Source organism: Nuphar pumila, chromosome 10 (genome assembly GCF_984573655.1).
Source record: "Nuphar pumila chromosome 10, dmNupPumi1.hap1.1, whole genome shotgun sequence".
Classification (NCBI taxonomy): domain Eukaryota; kingdom Viridiplantae; phylum Streptophyta; class Magnoliopsida; order Nymphaeales; family Nymphaeaceae; genus Nuphar; species Nuphar pumila.
Genome location: NC_143258.1, coordinates 118,409,117 through 118,428,308, shown reverse-complemented (window position 1 = coordinate 118,428,308; position 19,192 = coordinate 118,409,117). Strand labels below are relative to the sequence as shown.

General features: G+C 44.8%; 1 protein-coding gene across 2 annotated transcripts in view; it reads left to right on the top strand.

Annotated features, from left to right (window-relative positions):
* Positions 1–16,395, top strand: part of LOC149828068 (Chlorophyll A-B binding family protein) — a 34,686-nt gene extending 18,291 nt beyond the window's left edge. Inside the window, exons 4-6 of one of the 2 annotated variants that reach the window (XM_090019869.1) lie at positions 2,954–3,086; positions 14,838–14,930; positions 15,896–16,395. In XM_090019869.1, the coding sequence (XP_089875995.1) occupies positions 2,954–3,086; positions 14,838–14,930; positions 15,896–16,195 (526 nt within the window). In that variant the 3' untranslated portion in view covers positions 16,196–16,395. Of the gene's footprint in view, positions 1–2,953; positions 3,087–14,837; positions 14,931–15,886 lie in introns of both variants that reach the window. The other variant, XM_090019868.1, reaches the window with a different exon arrangement.
* The last annotated feature ends 2,797 nt before the right edge of the window (positions 16,396–19,192 follow it).

Below are 19,192 nucleotides of genomic sequence, written 5' to 3'. Positions count from 1 at the left end.
ATCTGCAATGGCAAGACAATAACAAAACATATGCAAAAGCAAGAGCCTGAGCGCAAAGCATGACAACAAAGAAAAAACTGTAAGAAGGAGTGCAACGTAAAGCCTGGGCGCAAAGTGCGACGACAAAGGAGAAACTGTAAGCAGGAGTGTAACGTAAAGCCTGGGCGCAATGCACGACGACAAAGTAAAGAAATGACAGAAAGTAAAAGACAAGGATCGCGAAACCGCGTCCTTAAGTTAAATGTGTACTCATATAAATATATATATTTCTATATATATTTATTAAATGGTCCTTTTTAGTAAATTGAAATTAATTCAATTGTCCACATTTTTCATGCAATCTTCCCCTACCTTGGGGAGTTGCAAGCTTGCTGGCGACTGCGAGTGTAGGCGATTGACGACTCGGGTCACAAAGCGTGAGCGGGATCTGTCGTACGAGCTAGAAAAGCGATAGTCAACATGCTATCTCAATCAGAAAGGTAGAGAGGACAAGGACGTTGCCGCTGTCCTGACGTGAAGGAAACAAAGGCAGGGGCATCGTGCCCTTGCGCACCTGCTATCCGGGCAAGAAGCAGGGGCTGCGAGCCCCTGCTGACTTGCTGTTAGCGGACTACGAGGAGGCAAGGGGTCACACCCTTGCCCGAAGAAGACAACGAGGGAGGCTTTGCCCTGCTTGCTGAAAGAGCAAAGAGGCAGGAGCGAGGCCCTTGCGCGCAATCCACTAAGGGGGAGGCAGGGGGCTTCACCCCTGCCTACCGAATATGCAAAGAGGCAAGGGCTTGGTCCCTGCCTGACGAACACACAAACAAGCAGGGGGTGAAGCCCCTGCCTGATGCCAGGGAAGAGGGAGCAAGGAGGAGGCTCGACCCCTCCCTTGAACAACGAGGGTGCAGGGAGGGGGCTCAACCCCTCCCCTGACCAATAGAGGGAAGAAGGGGGTCTAGTCTCCTTCCCAACGAAACACGGGAAAACAGGGAGGGAGTCGACCCCTTCCCTGCGTAATAAACAAGCAGGGAGGGGCTTGACCACTCCCCGTCAACCAAAACGCAGGGAAACGACAGGGGTTGGCCCCTGCCGACCTATCCGAACATAGGGTGGTCGCAGGGGTTCGACCCCTGCCCACCCAATCAAGAAAAAGAGTGGGAGACGACGACAGGGCTCAGCCCCTACCGTCGTTCCCGAACTCAGGGAGGTGGCAAGGGCTCGACCCTTGCCAACCTACCGAGAACCCGAAGAAAGGAGGTGGCAGGGGTTCGGCCCCTGTCGACCTGCCTGAACAAGAGGCAGGCACGGGGCCCTGCCACCCTCCCAACCATAGCACAAGGGCCACCCGAGAGCCCTCCCTTGAGAGCCCTCTGCCAGAGAGGAAGCGACGAGGGCGGCAGCCCTGCCGCCTGTCGAAAAAGAGAGCGGGGGCAATAGGGGCTTGGTCCCTGCCGGCCTGCTGGAGCAGGCTGACGATAGGGCCTCGCCCCTGTCGTCCCTCCGAAGAGGAGACAAACCAAAAGGAGTGCTCTGCACCACCCTTCTGGTAGACCCAAAGCGAGAGAGAGAGGTAGGGGAAGGCACGACAGGGGCCACTGGCCTCCTGTCGGCCTTCTAGTGAACGCAGAGAAAGAGGGAGAGAGGGGCAGGGGTTGGAAACCCCTGCTGACCGAGCAAAAACAGGCGGCAGGGGGGCGTCGCCCCCCGCCTGCTCTCCCAAAGGCGAGAGGCAGGGGCAAAAGCCCCTGCCAACCAGTCGGACACAGGCGGTAGGGGGTGTCGCCCTGCCGACTGAAAAGGAGAAGAAAAGGGGGAGAGGAGAGAAAACAGGAGAAGGAGCGTACCTGGAAGTCGCCGGCGTCGGAGCGAACAAAGGCAGTCGACAGCGGTGGCAGAGGGTGTCTTCGACGACGGTCATGAATGCCGAAGGTGGTCGGCTCCGGCGGTGAGGTCCAACGAGAGAGGGGGAGCGACGATGGTCGACGCGTGGGGGAGGGGCTCGTCGACTGTCCCTTTCCCTGCGTGTTTTATTTATAAAATACGCAGGCGGTGGGTAGTGAGGCGGTGCTCGACTGCCTCTCCTTTTGGATCCAGGTCGGGTCTAAATCTGGATTCGACCCGGGTCCAACAACAATTTTTTTTTTCTCGAGGGTTTACAGAAAAGCACTTTGTATTTCCTCTGATTATACCATTTGCATTAGCAAGTGTTGAGAGAGCATTTTCAGCTACAAATATTATCAAGAATCGTAGTTGAATGAGAGATGAATGATGCTTTGGTTACCTACATCGAGAATGACATTTGATACCATCAACAATGAATCAATTATGAATGACTTTCAAAATAAAAAAAACCCGACTCGGTCAATTGTAAAAGGTATGCTTTAGAATAACTATTTGATATTTTTGGAAACATATTGGTAGTATAGTTTATTAATAATTATTTTTTATTTTTTATTGTGTATTTGTGCCCACTCTAGTTTAGATTCCTGGCTCCGCCCCTAGTCATAGGGACTTGTGAGTTGTTCTAGTCCAAGCCTGTGACATTTAGTGCCTTTCGAAATACAATCATATTCTGTGAGATGCATGTGTATAGTGTGAAATGACAAGACTTTAAACAAATAAATTGAGGTATATGCATTGGGTAATTGGGCTAAAGTTTGCTTAAACATAGATTATTTCTTAGGCCATCTCCAGCCCAACTGAGCCAGAATATTATGCATGTGGGCAGTTTGTGACCAAGTTATTCATCCTGATGGTTGGAAGTTGATGGCTTTTAGTCTGTAGCTTGGGAATAAAAAAAGAAAACCTTTAAACCTAAGTTGGTTTCCCTTACTATTTTGATGCTTTCTATCTAGTTTATCAGATTTAATTTATTCAGAAGTGATTTGAAAATATATACCATCTATAACGTATCCTTTTATTCTGGAGGGTAGATCACCATAGTTGTCACTATTTCCTTTGTTTGCAGCTTTGAAGTACTCCATGCACGTTGGGCTATGCTTGCATCACTTGGTGTTCTGATTCCGGAGCTGCTAGACCATTTTGATGTCGTCCACTTTGTTGAGCCTGTTTGGTGGAAAGTAGGCTATGCAAAACTCAAGGCAAGTCTCCCAAGACTTGCAAATATTCTAAATTTTCTAAATAACTCTGAACCACCTAAATAGTGTAAGTTTAATAAGAAATCCACTTAATGATGTAAATATTCACTCTAAAGCAAACCATGTGAATCTATTTGCATCTTTTGAATAATTGAAGCCAAATTAAACTTTAAATGTGGTGCCCCCTTGTGCTTCTAATGGATCATGTGGAACTTACTACAGGGTACATTCGGTACACACACACACACAGAGTTCCATAGTGACATCCGGATGTGGAAAGATCATCGTTGTTTGCTTTTGGTGTGAGAACCATCGTATCATTCTATAAGAAGTCTCTTGTAGTTTCCCTTTGATTGATCACATTATTTTCGTTATTATTTGTCTTCTCATTTCTTCTAAAGGACAGTTAACAATGTACCCAATTTGTTCCTCTTATTTTTGGAATCATTGCACACTGTTGTATAAATTTGCTTTTTAAATACATATATTTTGGCGGAATCAGTGGTTCTCAATGATTGCCAAGGATTTCATTTTATGTCTATGCCAGAAACCTGAATGATCACAATGTGATTAAATTTTTGTTAATGTGATGGCATTAAGTGGTTGACTATGTCACACGGACACTCCATTTTGCCCTCCGTACCTATGTCGACACGCGTTGACACCTGGGCATGCCATTTTACCCTTCGTATATACAAGTTTGTATTTAATTTATAATTATATTTTCAGTTTATATCTTTATATTTTCAGTATATAATATATATTTAGATTATATTCAGTTTATTTTGATTTTTTTTTGTATTTATGTGCTATATATATATATATATATATATATATATATATATATATATATATATATATATATATATATATATATATATATATATATATATATATATATATATATATATATATATATATATATATATATATATAGCCGTGTCCCCTTACCCACATTTTTTTGAATTGCCATGTCGTACCCTCCGTACCTGTACCCGTACCCAGGTGACATAGGTGGTTGATATGTGTCACATCTTGATTTTTTCACTGTTTAACTTTTCCAAGACAAGACTAGAAAAAATGAGATTTTTTAACAAGAAACCTTACAGAAGAAATTGAAATCCATGCTGTAACTAGTGAGAAATCATCAAGTTCATAAACAAAAACCAGCTCTGTTGATGGGTTTATTCTACCTGGACACGATCTGGATCAAACTACATTGTTCTGAACTTGATTCATAGCTAGTGAGGCCTATACTTTAACAGCAAAAGACTTAACATAAATCGATATGGATGTGGATCATGGTTAGGCTTTTGGATCCATATCGATATGCTCACATTCTTTAGCTGGTTCTTTGGGGGTGTATTGTGATTGAAACAAAGCAAATCTGAACATAGATCAGGATCTGAATCACACAAGTTATGGACTGGTTTATACATGGAGCCAATGAAATCTCCATGTCTCTAACCTTTTTTCAGATTTGGATCCAGAGTTTAGAAATATGGGTTTGAGTTGCTTAGATGTCCTTTTCTGAGTGAATGATTAAAGAAATGTGAACAGTGGCACTAAAGTTACATAAGATTATATTCCTTCTAGATGTTATAATGTACATGAATATGGGTACACTTGCAGACCTAGATACGAATGATGCGTCTTGGTGAATGACTTTGATAGCAGTAGATATTTTCTGTTCATCATGAGCTTGATGATGTTTTTGTGTAATTTATAGGTTTGATAGATGTTATTCATCGTGAAGTTGCTGATAGTTTTTCTATCTGTAGCTTAGTTGATATGGGACAAAGTTACAATTTATAAGTTTCTCTTTATAATTCAGAGGCTGATTGTCTAAAGGCTTGTATAAATGGTGTCATACATGTTTTGTTCTACCTCATATGTATGTATGACAAATCATTCTATTCTAATGGTTAAGATCCATTTGACATCAAGTATCAGTGTAGGACTGGTTGAACTTTAATCTACTGCTTTTTGTTACGTGACACATTGATGCAGTCCACGTTGGAGGAGGAGAGAAAATAATGGCCCACCGTGAATCGGTGTGGCTGAACTTCTTTATTAAACTCAGAAATGTTTCAATAAGCAATGGGAAAATGCAATAAACAGGGAAGAATGTAAAGGAAAACAGTAAGCAAGTAAAAGAATAGGAAAACTGCAGGAAAGAAAAGACGGCTAGAGCTTTTCAGTAATCTCTGCCCCACGCAACCCTAGGCAGGGCCTTTTAAAGGCTGTTTACTGGACCCGGGTCGCGAGTCCAGATTTGGATCCGACCCACGATCCGGGTCAGCCTCTATCTGCAGCTGGTTCTGGGGCGTGCGAACTCCACCACGCCTGGCGTAGGTGCGCAGGGGGACCTCCCTGCGTCGTGGTTCCGTCCCTGCAAGTGAGTCATACGCGCGGGGTCCTTCATCTGCCCTTTGTGGTGGATCAGGTGGCACGATGGACCCAATCGGGTCCTGCCCTGCATCATTCTCCCTTGGTTGGGAAGAAGTCGGCTCTGTCGACTTGTTGTTGCCACAGTAAGCATATAGATCAGCCACGTTGAAAATAGGGGAAATATGCCAATCATCAGGCAGCTCAAGGAGGTAAGCATTCATACCCAATCGCTGAAGGATCCTAAAAGGGCCATACTTCTTAGGACTTAATTTGCTATAGGTGCCTACAGGAAAACGCTCTGGACGCAAATACACCCAGACAAGTTGACCGACCTCAAAATGGACATCACGACGACCCTGATCTACAAAAGCTTTGTAGGTTTCGTAGCTTTCAACAAGTTTGGCCCGGACTTGTATGTGAATGTCACGCATATATTCAACGGCATCAAAGGCATCCAGAGCTGGAGCTGAGAGATCTGACACAGGGGCTAGGTCAACGACATGGGTGGGAGACCGACCATAGACTACCTGGAACGGAGATTTACCAGTAGAACGGTTAATGGAGTTGTTATAGGCGAACTCGGCTTGGGGCAATACGAGATCCCAAGTTTTGACATTTTCGCCCACTAGGCTCCGTAACAAATTTCCTAAGGTGCGGTTCACAACTTCGGTTTGGCCATCAGTCTGGGGGTGGTACGCACTACTGAACTGAAGCTTAGTTTTCAACAGGGCCCATAACGATTTCCAAAAGTGGCTCATAAAACGCGTGTCGCGATCGGAAGTGATTGTGTGAGGTAGACCGTGGAAACGGGCAACATCCTTGAAATAATATGAGGCGACTAAAGAGGCATCGGTGGTGCGCTTGCACGGGACAAAGATAGCCATTTTGGAGAACCGGTCAACAACTACTAAAATTGAATCAAAACGACGCGGTGTGCGGGGAAGGCCCACGATAAAATTCATGGATACATGCTCCCATGGCCGTTCAGGAATGGGTAACGGGGTATACAGACCACTATTCTGACGATGCCCCTTGGACACTTGACACACATGACAGCCTTGGATGAACTTGACAACATCTTTGCGCATTTTGGGCCAAAAGTATCGTTCATCTAAGAGAACAAACGTCTTATCATGCCCGAAATGCCCTGCTAACCCTCCTTCATGTAATTCAGAAATCAACTGAAGTCTAAGGGAGAAGTTGGGCACACATAATTGGTTACCACGGAAGAGGTAACCATTATGAATACAAAAACGGGGGTCGAGGGTGCGATCGGAAGAGATGCACCCTTCCCAGACTTTGTGAAAATCAGGGTCCGTAGGGTATAACTCTTTGCATTGTTCAAAACCAATGACCTGCACTGACATAGTCATCAGAAGGCTGTTCTTCCTACTTAGAGCGTCAGCCACCTTGTTTAGGGTACCAGATTGATGCCGAAGCGAAAAGGTGTACTCTTGCAAGAAGCTGACCCACTTGGCATGACGAGCACTTAACTTCTTTTGACTGTTCAGATACTTCAAAGCCTCATGGTCCGTGTACAAGACAAATTCCTTATAAATGAGATAATGTCTCCAATAACGAAGGGCTTGTACAACAGCATAGAACTCAACATTGTAAGTGGAGTATTGACACCTGGCCTGAGTCAACTTCTCACTAAAGAAGGCAACGGGCCTACGATTCTGACTCAAGACGGCGCCAATCCCTACTTTAGAGGCATCACATTCAACTTCAAAGACTGCACTAAAATCTGGGAGAGTTAAGACAGGAGCACTGGTCATTTTGTCTTTGATGATCGTAAAGGCTTTGCTAGCCGCGGGCGTCCAATGAAAACTAGTACCTTTCAGGCACTCCGTGATGGGGGCCATAAGGGTACTAAAATTTCTCACGAAACGTCGGTAAAAAGTGGCTAACCCGTGGAAACTACGGATCTCTCCTATAGTCTTTGGGGTAGGCCAATCGACAATCGCGCGGACTTTTGCGGGGTCGGCCTTGACGCCATCAGATGACACAATAAACCCTAAGAACACGACACTGGACGTCATAAACTCACACTTCTTGGCATTGGCATACAATTTTTTCCTTTCTCAAAATATCTAAGACTTGACGTAGGTGACTCAAATGCTCGGACAATGAGGAACTATAGATCAAAATGTCGTCAAAGTAGACAACAACAAACTTCCCAATACATGGACGCAAGACCTGGGTCATCATGTTCATAAAGGTACTTGGGGCAATAGATAACCCAAACGGCATGACTAGCCACTCGTACAATCCATCACGCGTCTTGAATGCCGTTTTCCACTCGTCCCCTTCGCGTATACGAATCTGGTGATACCCGCTTTTTAAATCGATTTTAGAAAAAATAGAGGCACCAGATAACATATCAAACATATCATCCAAACGAGGAATGGAAAAATGGTATTTGACGGTGATGCGATTGATCGCACGACTATCGACACACATGCGCATGGACCCATCTTTCTTAGGAGTAAGTAAGGCGGGAACGGCACAAGGGCTAACACTGTCGCGAATGAAACCCTTTTGCAGCAAGTCCTGAACCAGTCTTAATAACTTCGTATGCTTAGTGGGGTTCATGCCATATGTGGGAAGATTGGGTAGACTCGACCCTGGAACAAAGTCAATGGCATGCTGAACTACCCTTGCCGAAGGTAATCCATCAGGTAGTTCATCCGGCATAATGTCGCGGAACTCCTCTAGAAGAGGGGCAACGTCCGCGGGAATGGACACTGACGAACTCATCACTGGCTTTGCCACTAGGGCATAACAATAACCATCTTCCTGACAATGGTTCAGGAAAAGCCGGTACGAGAGGCCTGCGAGTCGGGGGACTCGCTCAGGTTTGTCCACAGTGGGAAAACCAGTCTCCTTGATAGGTAGGACTATCTTATGGCCATTAAAGACAAACGAGTATGTGTTCTTGCGGCCATCGTGAGTTGTCTGGCGATCAAACTGCCAGGGACGACCCAAAAGAATGTGACACGCGTGCATAGGGGCTACATCACACCACACCTCATCGTGGTAGTGTTCCCCCATGGAAAACCGGACTAGGCATCGCTGAGTGATGGGAACGTTTTCTTTCTTGAACCAGGCCATCTTATAGGGTTGGAACAACTTTTCAGTGTTGAGTTTCAAGGTAGACACCACACTCTCAGACACCATGTTCTCACATGCTCCGGTGTCAATGATGACATCACAAGCATGCCCCTCACAGTTGCACCGAGCCCTAAAAATGTTATTCCTTAGCCATTTTGATGGGGCCGATTTGCGGGGTGTGGTCAACACATGACGGATGGACAACAAACTTTCGACGTTTCCGTCGAACTCTATAACTCCCCTCTCATCCTCAACTTCAACTATTGACGTGTCATCACTACCACTCTCACTTGCGGACTCTACAATTCCTTCAACAAGATGGGTGTTTCTGCTCAGGGTGGGACACTTGGACGCGACATGTCCTAACTCTTGACACCTAAAACAACGAAGGGTCGACTCACTAGGTTTGGCTCTGGACCGGGTGTGGAAAGCTGGGCCTGACTGGTCAGGTTTGCTAAGGTCTGTTCTAGGCTTTGAATCACTAGGGGAGCTTGCTCCCCTGGTTGGGAAACTCGGCTTGGGTCGACTGGTGGGCTCACTACGGGTCGTCCGATATTCTTGCCTCCGCTTCAGCTTGTCCTCGATGTTCATGGCGTAACTGCTGGCTTGATCTAATGTCTCTACTGTGACACAACTAAAATCATCAGATATAGCAGGGCGGAGACCCGAAATGTATCTCGTGACCTGCTGACGAGCTGTTTCCTCGATCTGCACACGCAGGGAAAGACGATGGAACTCCGCGGTGTACTCTGCTACAGTTCGGGAGCCTTGACGCAGGGCCAGGTATTCCTTGTAGGCTCGCTCGGCGTGATCAGAAGGCACGAATTTTGACTGCATCAATCTTTGCATTTCATCCCATGACTGTACACGCTGTAATCCCTGTCGTTCCCTCGATCGTTGTAGCTCCACCCACCATGTTTGTGCTAGACCTCTTAAGCGCGTAGATGCGAGCGAGACACGATGGTGCTCGGTGACAGTATGATAGTCGAAGAAGAACTGTACTGCATAAGACCAGTCGAAAAACTGCTCCGCGTCGAATCGCCCTGCAAACTCCGGAAAATCCAGTTTCACGCCATAAGTGGAGGAGTGGTCGGGTGCTCTCTGTTGTCGCGGTTCTACCAGTCCTGCAGGATGCTCATTCCAGAAAATGTCGTCGTCCCATACTACTTCGTTGTTCGTAGTGCGGTGTTGCTCGCCTGGATGCTGGTGCTGTCGAACTCTCCTGACGGGGGGTCGGCGGTCAGGGCGCGTCGGTTCTTGCTGACATTGCCTCGGTCTGGTTTGCCCGTGGACGGGCACCATCTGCGGCCGGTATTGTGGTACTGGAATGACGGGAAGTCCAAGGGGGGGTGGAGGGTTCAGGTGGGGTTCGGGTTCCTGGCGGGTAGAGTTGGTGTAATATGGTTGTGGGTTGGGAGTATGGTGTTGGATCGGATGTTGTGTCGGATTCTGGGTCAGGGTTGGGTAGACAAGTGGGTTTGGGTTTGGGTATGGGCATGGGTATGGGTATGGGATCTGGTGGGTATATGGATGGGTTGATTCGCCCGATGGGATATGGATCGGGCCCATTCCTACACTACTCGTCGGACCCAGATATGGATGGGTTGGATCGAGGTTCGAGTTGTGGGGATAATAGGCTTGGTCTGAACTCGAACCCCGATCCAAGAGATTATGGGTCTGGTTTTGACCCGGTTCAAATCCAAACTGGAGTTCCGTCCGGGTCCGATATGGGCTAGGGTCGGCATGGGGTCTACTTTGAAGGTCAAAATTACTGGGTTGGTGCTGGTTCGGGGTTGCCCTCACACCTGCACCAACTAGGTAGGTCGGATAAGGGATGTCTAGACCCAAACCCGCTCCCTGGGGCCCAAGGGTTGGTCCCACCGAAACGGGCCTGTGCCCTGCTGGAACAAAAACCGAATTGGACCCTCTAATGTCAGGTCCCCCCAAATGGGTCTGTCCCGCTCCCGTTCGTAGAGGTACCATTTCGGAGCCTCCCCACGCGGGATCGGGAGGGAGAGATGGCTCTCCCCTGATTCGGACAGACGAACCTGGGTCCACAACTGGGCCCAGCGTGACGCTGGGACCCTGTCGACCCAGGTCCAGTTGTTGCGCATCGCGCGTGGTGCCCTGCCACGAGGCCGGACCTGAAAGTGGGCCCAGCGCAAGGCTGGGACCCTGCAGGTTTGGGTCGACCTGCAGCGTAGCCCCAGGTACGCGCGACCACTCGCCGGGACTGGCAGGTGCCCCCTGCACACTGCTGGGTCCCTGCAGGTTCGGTCCTACCTGCGATCCCAACGCAGGGAGGCACGATTTAGATGGTGGGGCTGTTACCAGGGGGTTGCTTCTCATCGGGGCTCCCTGGTGTTGCTGCGCATTATTCAGATCAGGGGCGAAGGCTGTCGCCGACAGGAACGCGGTGCTTCGACCCTGCTGGTGTTGCGTCGGTTGCAGGGATGCGGTAACGCTGGGAAGTGGACCTACAGCTGCGCCCTCGACGAGGCCTGCGCACAATGTTGCGCACGGCTCAAGGGGTTTCTCGAGCGTTGTCACGCGATCCTCAAACCCGTCCATCCTCTTTGACAGGCCGGCGATATCCCTACTCATTCGCATCATGTTTTCTTGGATTTTCGTCAATACATCCATGACACACAATAATGGGCCTTCGCTGCCGGCCTCCTCACGTTCCTCGCCTCGCACCGGATCGCTCCCTGCTTCAAGAGCCATCTCGCTGATGAAGACGGGTGCAACTTTGATACCACTTTGATGCAGTCCACGTTGGAGGAGGAGAGAAAATAATGGCCCACCGTGAATCGGTGTGGTTGAACTTCTTTATTAAACTCAGAAATGTTTCAATAAGCAATGGGAAAATGCAATAAACAGGGAAGAATGTAAAGGAAAACAGTAAGCAAGTAAAAGAATAGGAAAACTGCAGGAAAGAAAAGACGGCTGGAGCTTTTCAGTAATCTCTGCCCCACGCAACCCTAGGCAGGGCCTTTTAAAGGCTGTTTACTGGACCCGGGTCACGGGTCCAGATTTGGATCCGACCCACGATCCGGGTCAGCCTCTATCTGCAGCTGGTTCTGGGGCGTGCGAACTCCACCACACCTGGCGTAGGTGCGCAGGGGGACCTCCCTGTGTCGTGGTTCCGTCCCTGCAAGTGAGTCATACGCGCGGGGTCCTTCATCTGCCCTTTGTGGTGGATCGGGTGGCACGATGGACCCAATCGGGTCCTGCCCTGCATCACACATCATTGCTCTCATCCTAAGGTACAGTAGTTGATATCAGCAGCCTCCTTAAAAAATTAATAAAAACATTTTAGTCCATGGAGATAACCATCTTAAAGAAGTGTGAAGTGTTAGCAAGATCCTTATATTCTTTTCTTGTATTAATCTGGCCTATATGTAATTTGGTTTTTGCTGCAAATAGTATGTACAACCATATTTATTTTTGAAGCATCGCTTCAGGTCTTGGCCTTTCTCAATAGTGCACTTAAGCTTCTATTGATTTGATTATGAGCACTATGTTTTGCTTGCTATGCAAGAAAGAAAATCGTATAAGATTAGTTGCATTTATATGCCATTTAGCTGCTCTGTATCTTTTGATGCATTGGTTTGCAGGAGATATTAGAGTCTATTGCATATTAGCAAATCACCTGTGAGTCTCCACTGTGGGTATAACCCCTGCTGGGGTTTGAACCTGAGATTCTTTAGTTAAGATAGTTCAACTCTTGGTCCAATATTTTTATTTATCTGAGCTATCCCTTCCCTTGCTGCAGGTGATTTTTTTTTGTAAGAATATTTTGATTCAATAGCAATGATCAGACTGCATACTATGCAGTTAGCTATCTAAGAAAAAGAAGAAATAGTGAAATATACACAAAAAAGAACACACATTCTTTGATGTTTTGAAGGGATGAACAACTTCTCATGCTATATAGTTTGATGATGGAGAGCTTGAAGCCCTAATCAAGAGAGCAAAGTTTAAGACTGTAGGACCAAGTTAACTCATGCATGTGTATTGCATTTTAAGCAGCATTTTGTTCCTTTTTAGTAATAGTGAAGCAACTAGGGCTGTCAACGGGTCAGGTTTACCCGGACCAAGACCCGACCCATACCAAACCCTATAGGGTCCGGGTATGGTGATAAATAAGAAGACCCAATTAAGACCCGTGTCCAGACCCGAAGGTCCAATTAATACATGGATCCGGGTATAGTTTGTGAAATTTTATACCAGACCCGGGCCTGGTTCATGTAGTTCTTATCGGGTCCGGGTATGATTTCTCTTATGGTGGGTCTGATTAGACCCCAGTCCGGACCCGATACCATACCTGAAAATCGGGGCCAGGTCTGGTTCCACCTGGGTCCGAACCAAACCTGACCTGTTGACACCCCTAGAAGCAACTGCATTGAACATATTTGCATATATTTAACTTTGTTTGTACCCATATAATTTTTGTTGCCAACTATTTGTTTATTATGTACTAGGTAGGGCTGGGAAACGAGACAAGCAGCTTGCCTTGACTCTGGAGAAGCTTGGCTTGGCTCGGAAATCGAGCTCGGCGAGCTGAGCTATGAGTCAGCTCATTTAGGCAAACGAGCCAAGCATGAAAATGACGAGCTCGGCTCATCTCAGCTCATATAGGCTCATTTTACATATTATATACTTATATATTATATATTTTATACATATTATATATAATATACATTATATGTGTTTTATACATTTATTATATGTTTGTTATATGTATTTTATAGATATTATATATATTTTATATATTATCAAGCTTCAAAAACACTTTAAAATAATTTTTTAAGAAAACAAGCCAGCTCTTGATCGGTTTGCCAAGCTCGGCTTGTAATGAGCTTGGGCTCTGCTCATAATGAGCATGGGCTCTTCTCGTAATGAGAACGGGCTCAGCTCGGCTTGTGATGAGCTGACGAGCAGAGCTCGAACAACCCAAGCTCGGCTCGTTTACCAGCCCTAGTACCAGGCAGTCTTCTCATGCATAAATTTTTTACAGGATGCTTGTGATATTTTTTATTCATTGATCATTTTCTCTCGTTTTATTTTTTCCTTGTAAATAGAAGTTTCTCAAAGTCCTAAAGAAGTACATGGCATTTCCTCCAACTCAACTTTCTTTTCTGTTAAAGTGCTCCCTCACCTTGACTGCTAGCTACTGAACTACAAATACTATACTGCCTATAAATGGTGCCCCGTGGGTCCATTTGAATGTAGACAGTTCTTAAATACCTGCAACGAAATTTGAATCTCATTCCCTTGCCATGATAGGAACATCACTTCTACAAAGGATTGATAGTGGAAACTGATAAACCAAGGTTAAATTATTTGAAACCAAAACTTTCAGAATCTGCAGGTAATAAGCTGGTTCTGCATAGTAATAAGTTAAATGGCACCTCTTCTTAATCACAATTAGCATGAATTGGAGATGTGAAACGTAACTACACGATGCTGAACAGTGGTTAAAGATGAAAGGAGACAGCGGCAATGCCTATCTAGGTGTGAATTACTGCCAGACAAGAACCTAGTAATTTAATGTCTTTGTGTACATCTGCATTGACCACAATGATGTTTTAGGATGCATCATTTAATCCTTTTAGCCTGCTTTCTCCTTTGTAGGATGCTTTAACATTTAACAGGAATCCAGTTTATGGCACGAGTAACCATCTCAAATTGTCTGGTTCGCACATGCAATCGATACAAGATCAATGACAAGGTTGTGCCGCTGTGGTGCCCTGATGGAATGCCTACCTTGCTGAAGATCATGGAGGGTACTTGCTGGGTCAGCATAGGATGAACATTCCTATTGAATTGATGTTTTCATCACACTGGGTGCTTTATTCTGATCGGTTAGCTATTTCTTAGTCATTTTGGTAACCACCAGCTCATGACTTGACTTGAAACTGTCGACCTGCTAAATCTCGTCTCCTGCAAAGGTTGGTCACTGAAGGATGTTGACCCTAATGTGCTGGAGTTACTTGGCACTTGATGAATTGGAGAGAGAGAGAGAAAGAGAATCTTTATCTTTTAAGTTTTTTTTTTAATTGTTTTCTCTCATTAATTTGACCCCTCTCATGACCTTCTCATGTTAGGGAGTCATAGGTCCGTGCTTTGCCTTAACATCCATTCCATCAAACAGTTGGTGTTCTAAAGCTTACCCTAAACTAATTTATGTTCATGTAAAAAAATGGTCACAGCCTCAACTGAATCGTGGGTGTTTTTTTTTTGCAGGGAGACACTCTAGACTACCTGGGGATACCTGGCCTGCACATAGCTGGAGGTCAAGGAGTCATCGTCATAGCCATATGTCAAGCTCTTCTGATGGTGATTCCTCTATCCTTAACCAAATTTACTAAGGGCGTGTTTGCCGGCCACTGTCAGACTCTCCGCAGCATGGATGCCTCGGAAATAGGGATGGCAGTGGACCGGGGTGGAGGCGGGGGACAAGGTCTCCACCCTCGCACCATTTCAAAATTCTGCCCTCTATCCCCGCCTTCATGCCCACACGAGTTTTGATTTTAGCCTCCATCCCTGCCTTGATGCTCGCACAGTTTTTTATTTTAACCTCCATCCCTGCCTTCATTCCCGATCCAAATGGGGTGAGGGGCACACTCTAGACTACCTGGGGATACCGAGCCTGCACATAGCTGGAAGTCAAGGAGTCGTCATAGCCATATGTCAAGCTGATAGTGATTCCTCTATCCTTAACCAAATTTACTAAGGGCGTGTTTGCCTGCCACTGACAGACTTTCCACAGCATGGATGCCTCAGGAAATAGGGATGGCAGTGGACCGGGGTGGAGGCGGGGGGACAAGGCCTCCATTCCCGCCCCATCTCAAAATTCTACCCCCATCCCTGCCTTCATGCCCGCATGGGTTTTGATTTTAACCTCCATCCCCGGTCCAAATGGAGTGAGGCGGGACGGGGCCCTGTTTCTCCCTGGTCCACTGCCATCCCTAAAGGCATTTTAGTTATTTTACTAAGGGGGATCGGGGATGGGGCAGGGCTGGGGCAGAGCTTCCCGCCTCCATCCCAGGTTTTGATTTTAACCTTCATACCCGCATCCATTTCTGTTTCATGTCCTCCATCTTTGGTCCAAATGGGGCAAGGTAGGGCGGGGGCCCGTTTTCCTCTGGTCCACTGCCATCCCTATTCAGAAAGTGTGCGGAAAGCAAATCAAACCCCACCAAAGGGGGCTCATATTTGTGTTGCTGCTGGCCCCATGGACCCTAAAGATTGAACCAACATTTCTACTTCTGTGGATTCTTAATGGTTAGTAGATGTCCCAGGTTGGGCCTGAGTATGCAAGGTACTGTGGCATAGAAGCTCTAGAACCTCTAGGCATTTATCTACCAGGGGATATCAATTATCCTGGTGGGCTTCTTTTTGATCCATTGGGCCTTTCAAAAGATCCCACAAATTTCGAGGAACTGAAGGTCAAAGAGATCAAGAATGGACGCCTGGCCATGGTTGCTTGGCTGGGATTCTATCTTCAAGCAGCTCTTACAGCTAAAGGACCCGTCCAGAACCTGCTAGACCACCTGTCTGATCCTCTCCACAACAACTTATTTTCTTTAATTAAACCATAGAAAAGCAAATCCACTACCAATTATGTATATAGAAACTCTCACCCACATGTCTGTCTAGTCTGTGTACTACAATGATCCACCATTCCATGAATTATAATAGAAACGCTCTCTCTCTCTCTCAAAAAAAAAACAGGAATGTAAATCGTTTTTATTCCTTGTAGAATAATTTAGTCCCCATGCAAATTATAGCCTGAATTTTATTATTTTGTGCCTTTTGCAAATTATAGCCTGAATTTGTTATTTGTTAAAATAAAAAACAAAAAGTTGATGCACAGAGACTCTTTCACTGACTCATTAGTCGTAGCCTGAACTGTTTTAGTGATTTTTATAATTTTGCTAGAAATATTGTAAATATATGCCATAAAATTGGGACGGCTATAGTACATTTTTACATAGAACAGTTGGTGAACAAACCATGCCAATAACAATACAAACCCATGAAAAAAAAACGATAAAAATACCTAAAAATTCAATAAATCATGATTTTGGGTTGGCACTCAGAATGAAAAGGACTAAAAACAGAAGAGGTCATGGACTATTGAATCTCTCTTATTCTGAAATGAAATCCTCAGTGCCTTTTGAACCAAAAAAAAGAAGAAGGAAGCACATAAACATATGAAACAAAAAAAGTGAGCATATTCAGAATGAGAAGGAGGTTGTTGACTCTCAATAACAATCATATCAGAGTGCAACATTTCTCATCATCGTGCTCAAAGAAAGTTTTCTTTTTAACGCATAAAAATAATGACAACAGGAGAAGGTAAAAAAGAACCATCATCCTTATAACTTTGAGAGTGTTTCAGATGTCCGTCGTGAGAAAAAAATCCGGTATCATCACATGGGTCTATCTCCCCAGCAGCAAAAACAGAAAATCCAAGAAAAATAAAACGAAAACGAGAAGGCACATTATGAAAACGAGAAAGAAACACCATTCTATGCACGCGGGGAAGCAGGAAGGGGAGGTGCTTGTTGGACCGACGGGGGCTCCTTTTAAAATGAGGTCTGGTTTAGGTTTTGTTTTTAACGGGATTACCAAGATTTCCTTGAGTTTGTTTGAAATGACATGTACGGTCTTCATTTTTTATAGACTAAATTTGCCTCAAAGGTAGGGATGAGTCGGATGACAGTGGATCGGGGGAAAACCGGCCCGCCTCGCCTCGTATGTAAGGGGATGGAGGACATGAAACGGGGATCGTAGTGACAAATATCGCAAGATTTATGAAAAATCTCGTGATAATATCTTGAGAAATTGCCTGAAAGCTTAAAATGACAATTTTTTTGTGAGATTTTCAAAAATATCGTGAGATTTATGAAAAAAACATAAATACTGTGATTTAAAACGTGATATTTACGTTTCAAATGGCTATTTATCATGATAAATCTGTGTATTTTTAATTTTACATAATTTATATTAATATTTTCTTATAAAAAATAAGTTTTATAATTTTAATTAATTTTTTTATTGCTGAGATTTTGCCAAAAAAAATGCAAGATTTATGAAAATTTTTTAATTTCTTGCAAGTTTTTGAAAAATGAGATTTTGACGATAAAAATGTTTGTCACTATGATGGGGATGAAGGTTAAAATAAAAAACTGTGTGGGGATAGACTTACGTTTTTCTCCACCCAACCCAGCTCCACCCTCGATCTTTATTAGTAAAATAACTAAAATACCTTTAAGATGCCAGTGGACTGGGGAGAAATGGGGCCCTGCCCCGCCTTGCCTCATTTAGACCGGGTATGGAGGACATGAAACGGGAATGGAGGCGATGATAGAGGTTAAAATAAAAACCTGTGTAGAGATGAAGGCTGGGATGAAGGGCAGAATTTTGAGATGGGGGAGAGGGTGGAGACCTTGTTCCCCGCCTTTGCCCTGGTCTATTGCCATCCCGGTCGTTAAACTTGGAGGAGTGTCCCGTTGAAAGTAAGGGCTTTCTGGCTTGGCTCATTTTGGCTCTTAGAGAGCTGATTCAAATTCGGAAAATAAGCTCGGCAAGTGTAACATGAACAATAGGCACTGGGCTCGGCTCGACTTGTATGAGCTCGTTAAGGAGTAAAAAGTATATTTTAGATACATTTTAGATCATATAGTGTATGAACAAGTAGAACATATGATTTAACTATTTGTGTTGCAAAAAACAGGCTTAATTGCTTGTTTAACTTGGACTTATTATGAGCCAAGCTTGAATACTTCAAGGTTGACTTGTTGAGCTTGTTTACCAGCCTTAATTGACAAAGAATTGGTGTCTGTGACCACGGGGGCTCCATCTTTTTTGGTAGAACTTCCTGGTTGACATGGTTCCAAACACAAGGAGCCTGTCTCTTACCACGAAACTAGGTGTATTCTTTGGTGAGTTTTTTTTCTTTGTTTTAGAGAGAAGAAGAAAAATTGGCCTATGAAGAACAGCTTGTTATTTTCTGTCGTCTTCAGTTTATTTTGGACAAATGCACACAGAGTGGACCCACGCTTGAAAAAAAAAAGTGTAAAAATAAAGGAAAAACTTGATTGCTCAACCATGTGTAGACTATCATGGGGCAGTCAGAGAATTAAGAAAAAGGTGACTTTTGGATAAAGCGTTTAATAAAATAAAGAAACAATGCACATATGGAGAGAGAGCGAGCTGATTACATGTCTGGTATTTAAGATAAATATAAGATTTGCTTCATTTTTTTTATTGAGAGAGAGAGAGAGTTATATGGTAATTATTTAAGATAAATATGTGGTTCCCATATTTGTAGCGGAGACGGGCCCTTTGGTTATTGACTCTTTGTTAAAATTTATAAGATTACCATGTAACACTACTTTTTTTTGGAAAAAATAGTTACATTACCCAAAACAAATTGATATTGACACATAAAGATCACATGACATGAAAGCCACTAAAAAAAGCAATGAAGAATCAAGTTTTTTTTACTTGCTACCCCGCGTTGGGATTTGATGCAATCACATTGCGCAATTTCAATGTGCCGCTGCACCTGATCACCCTCCATCTTCTGT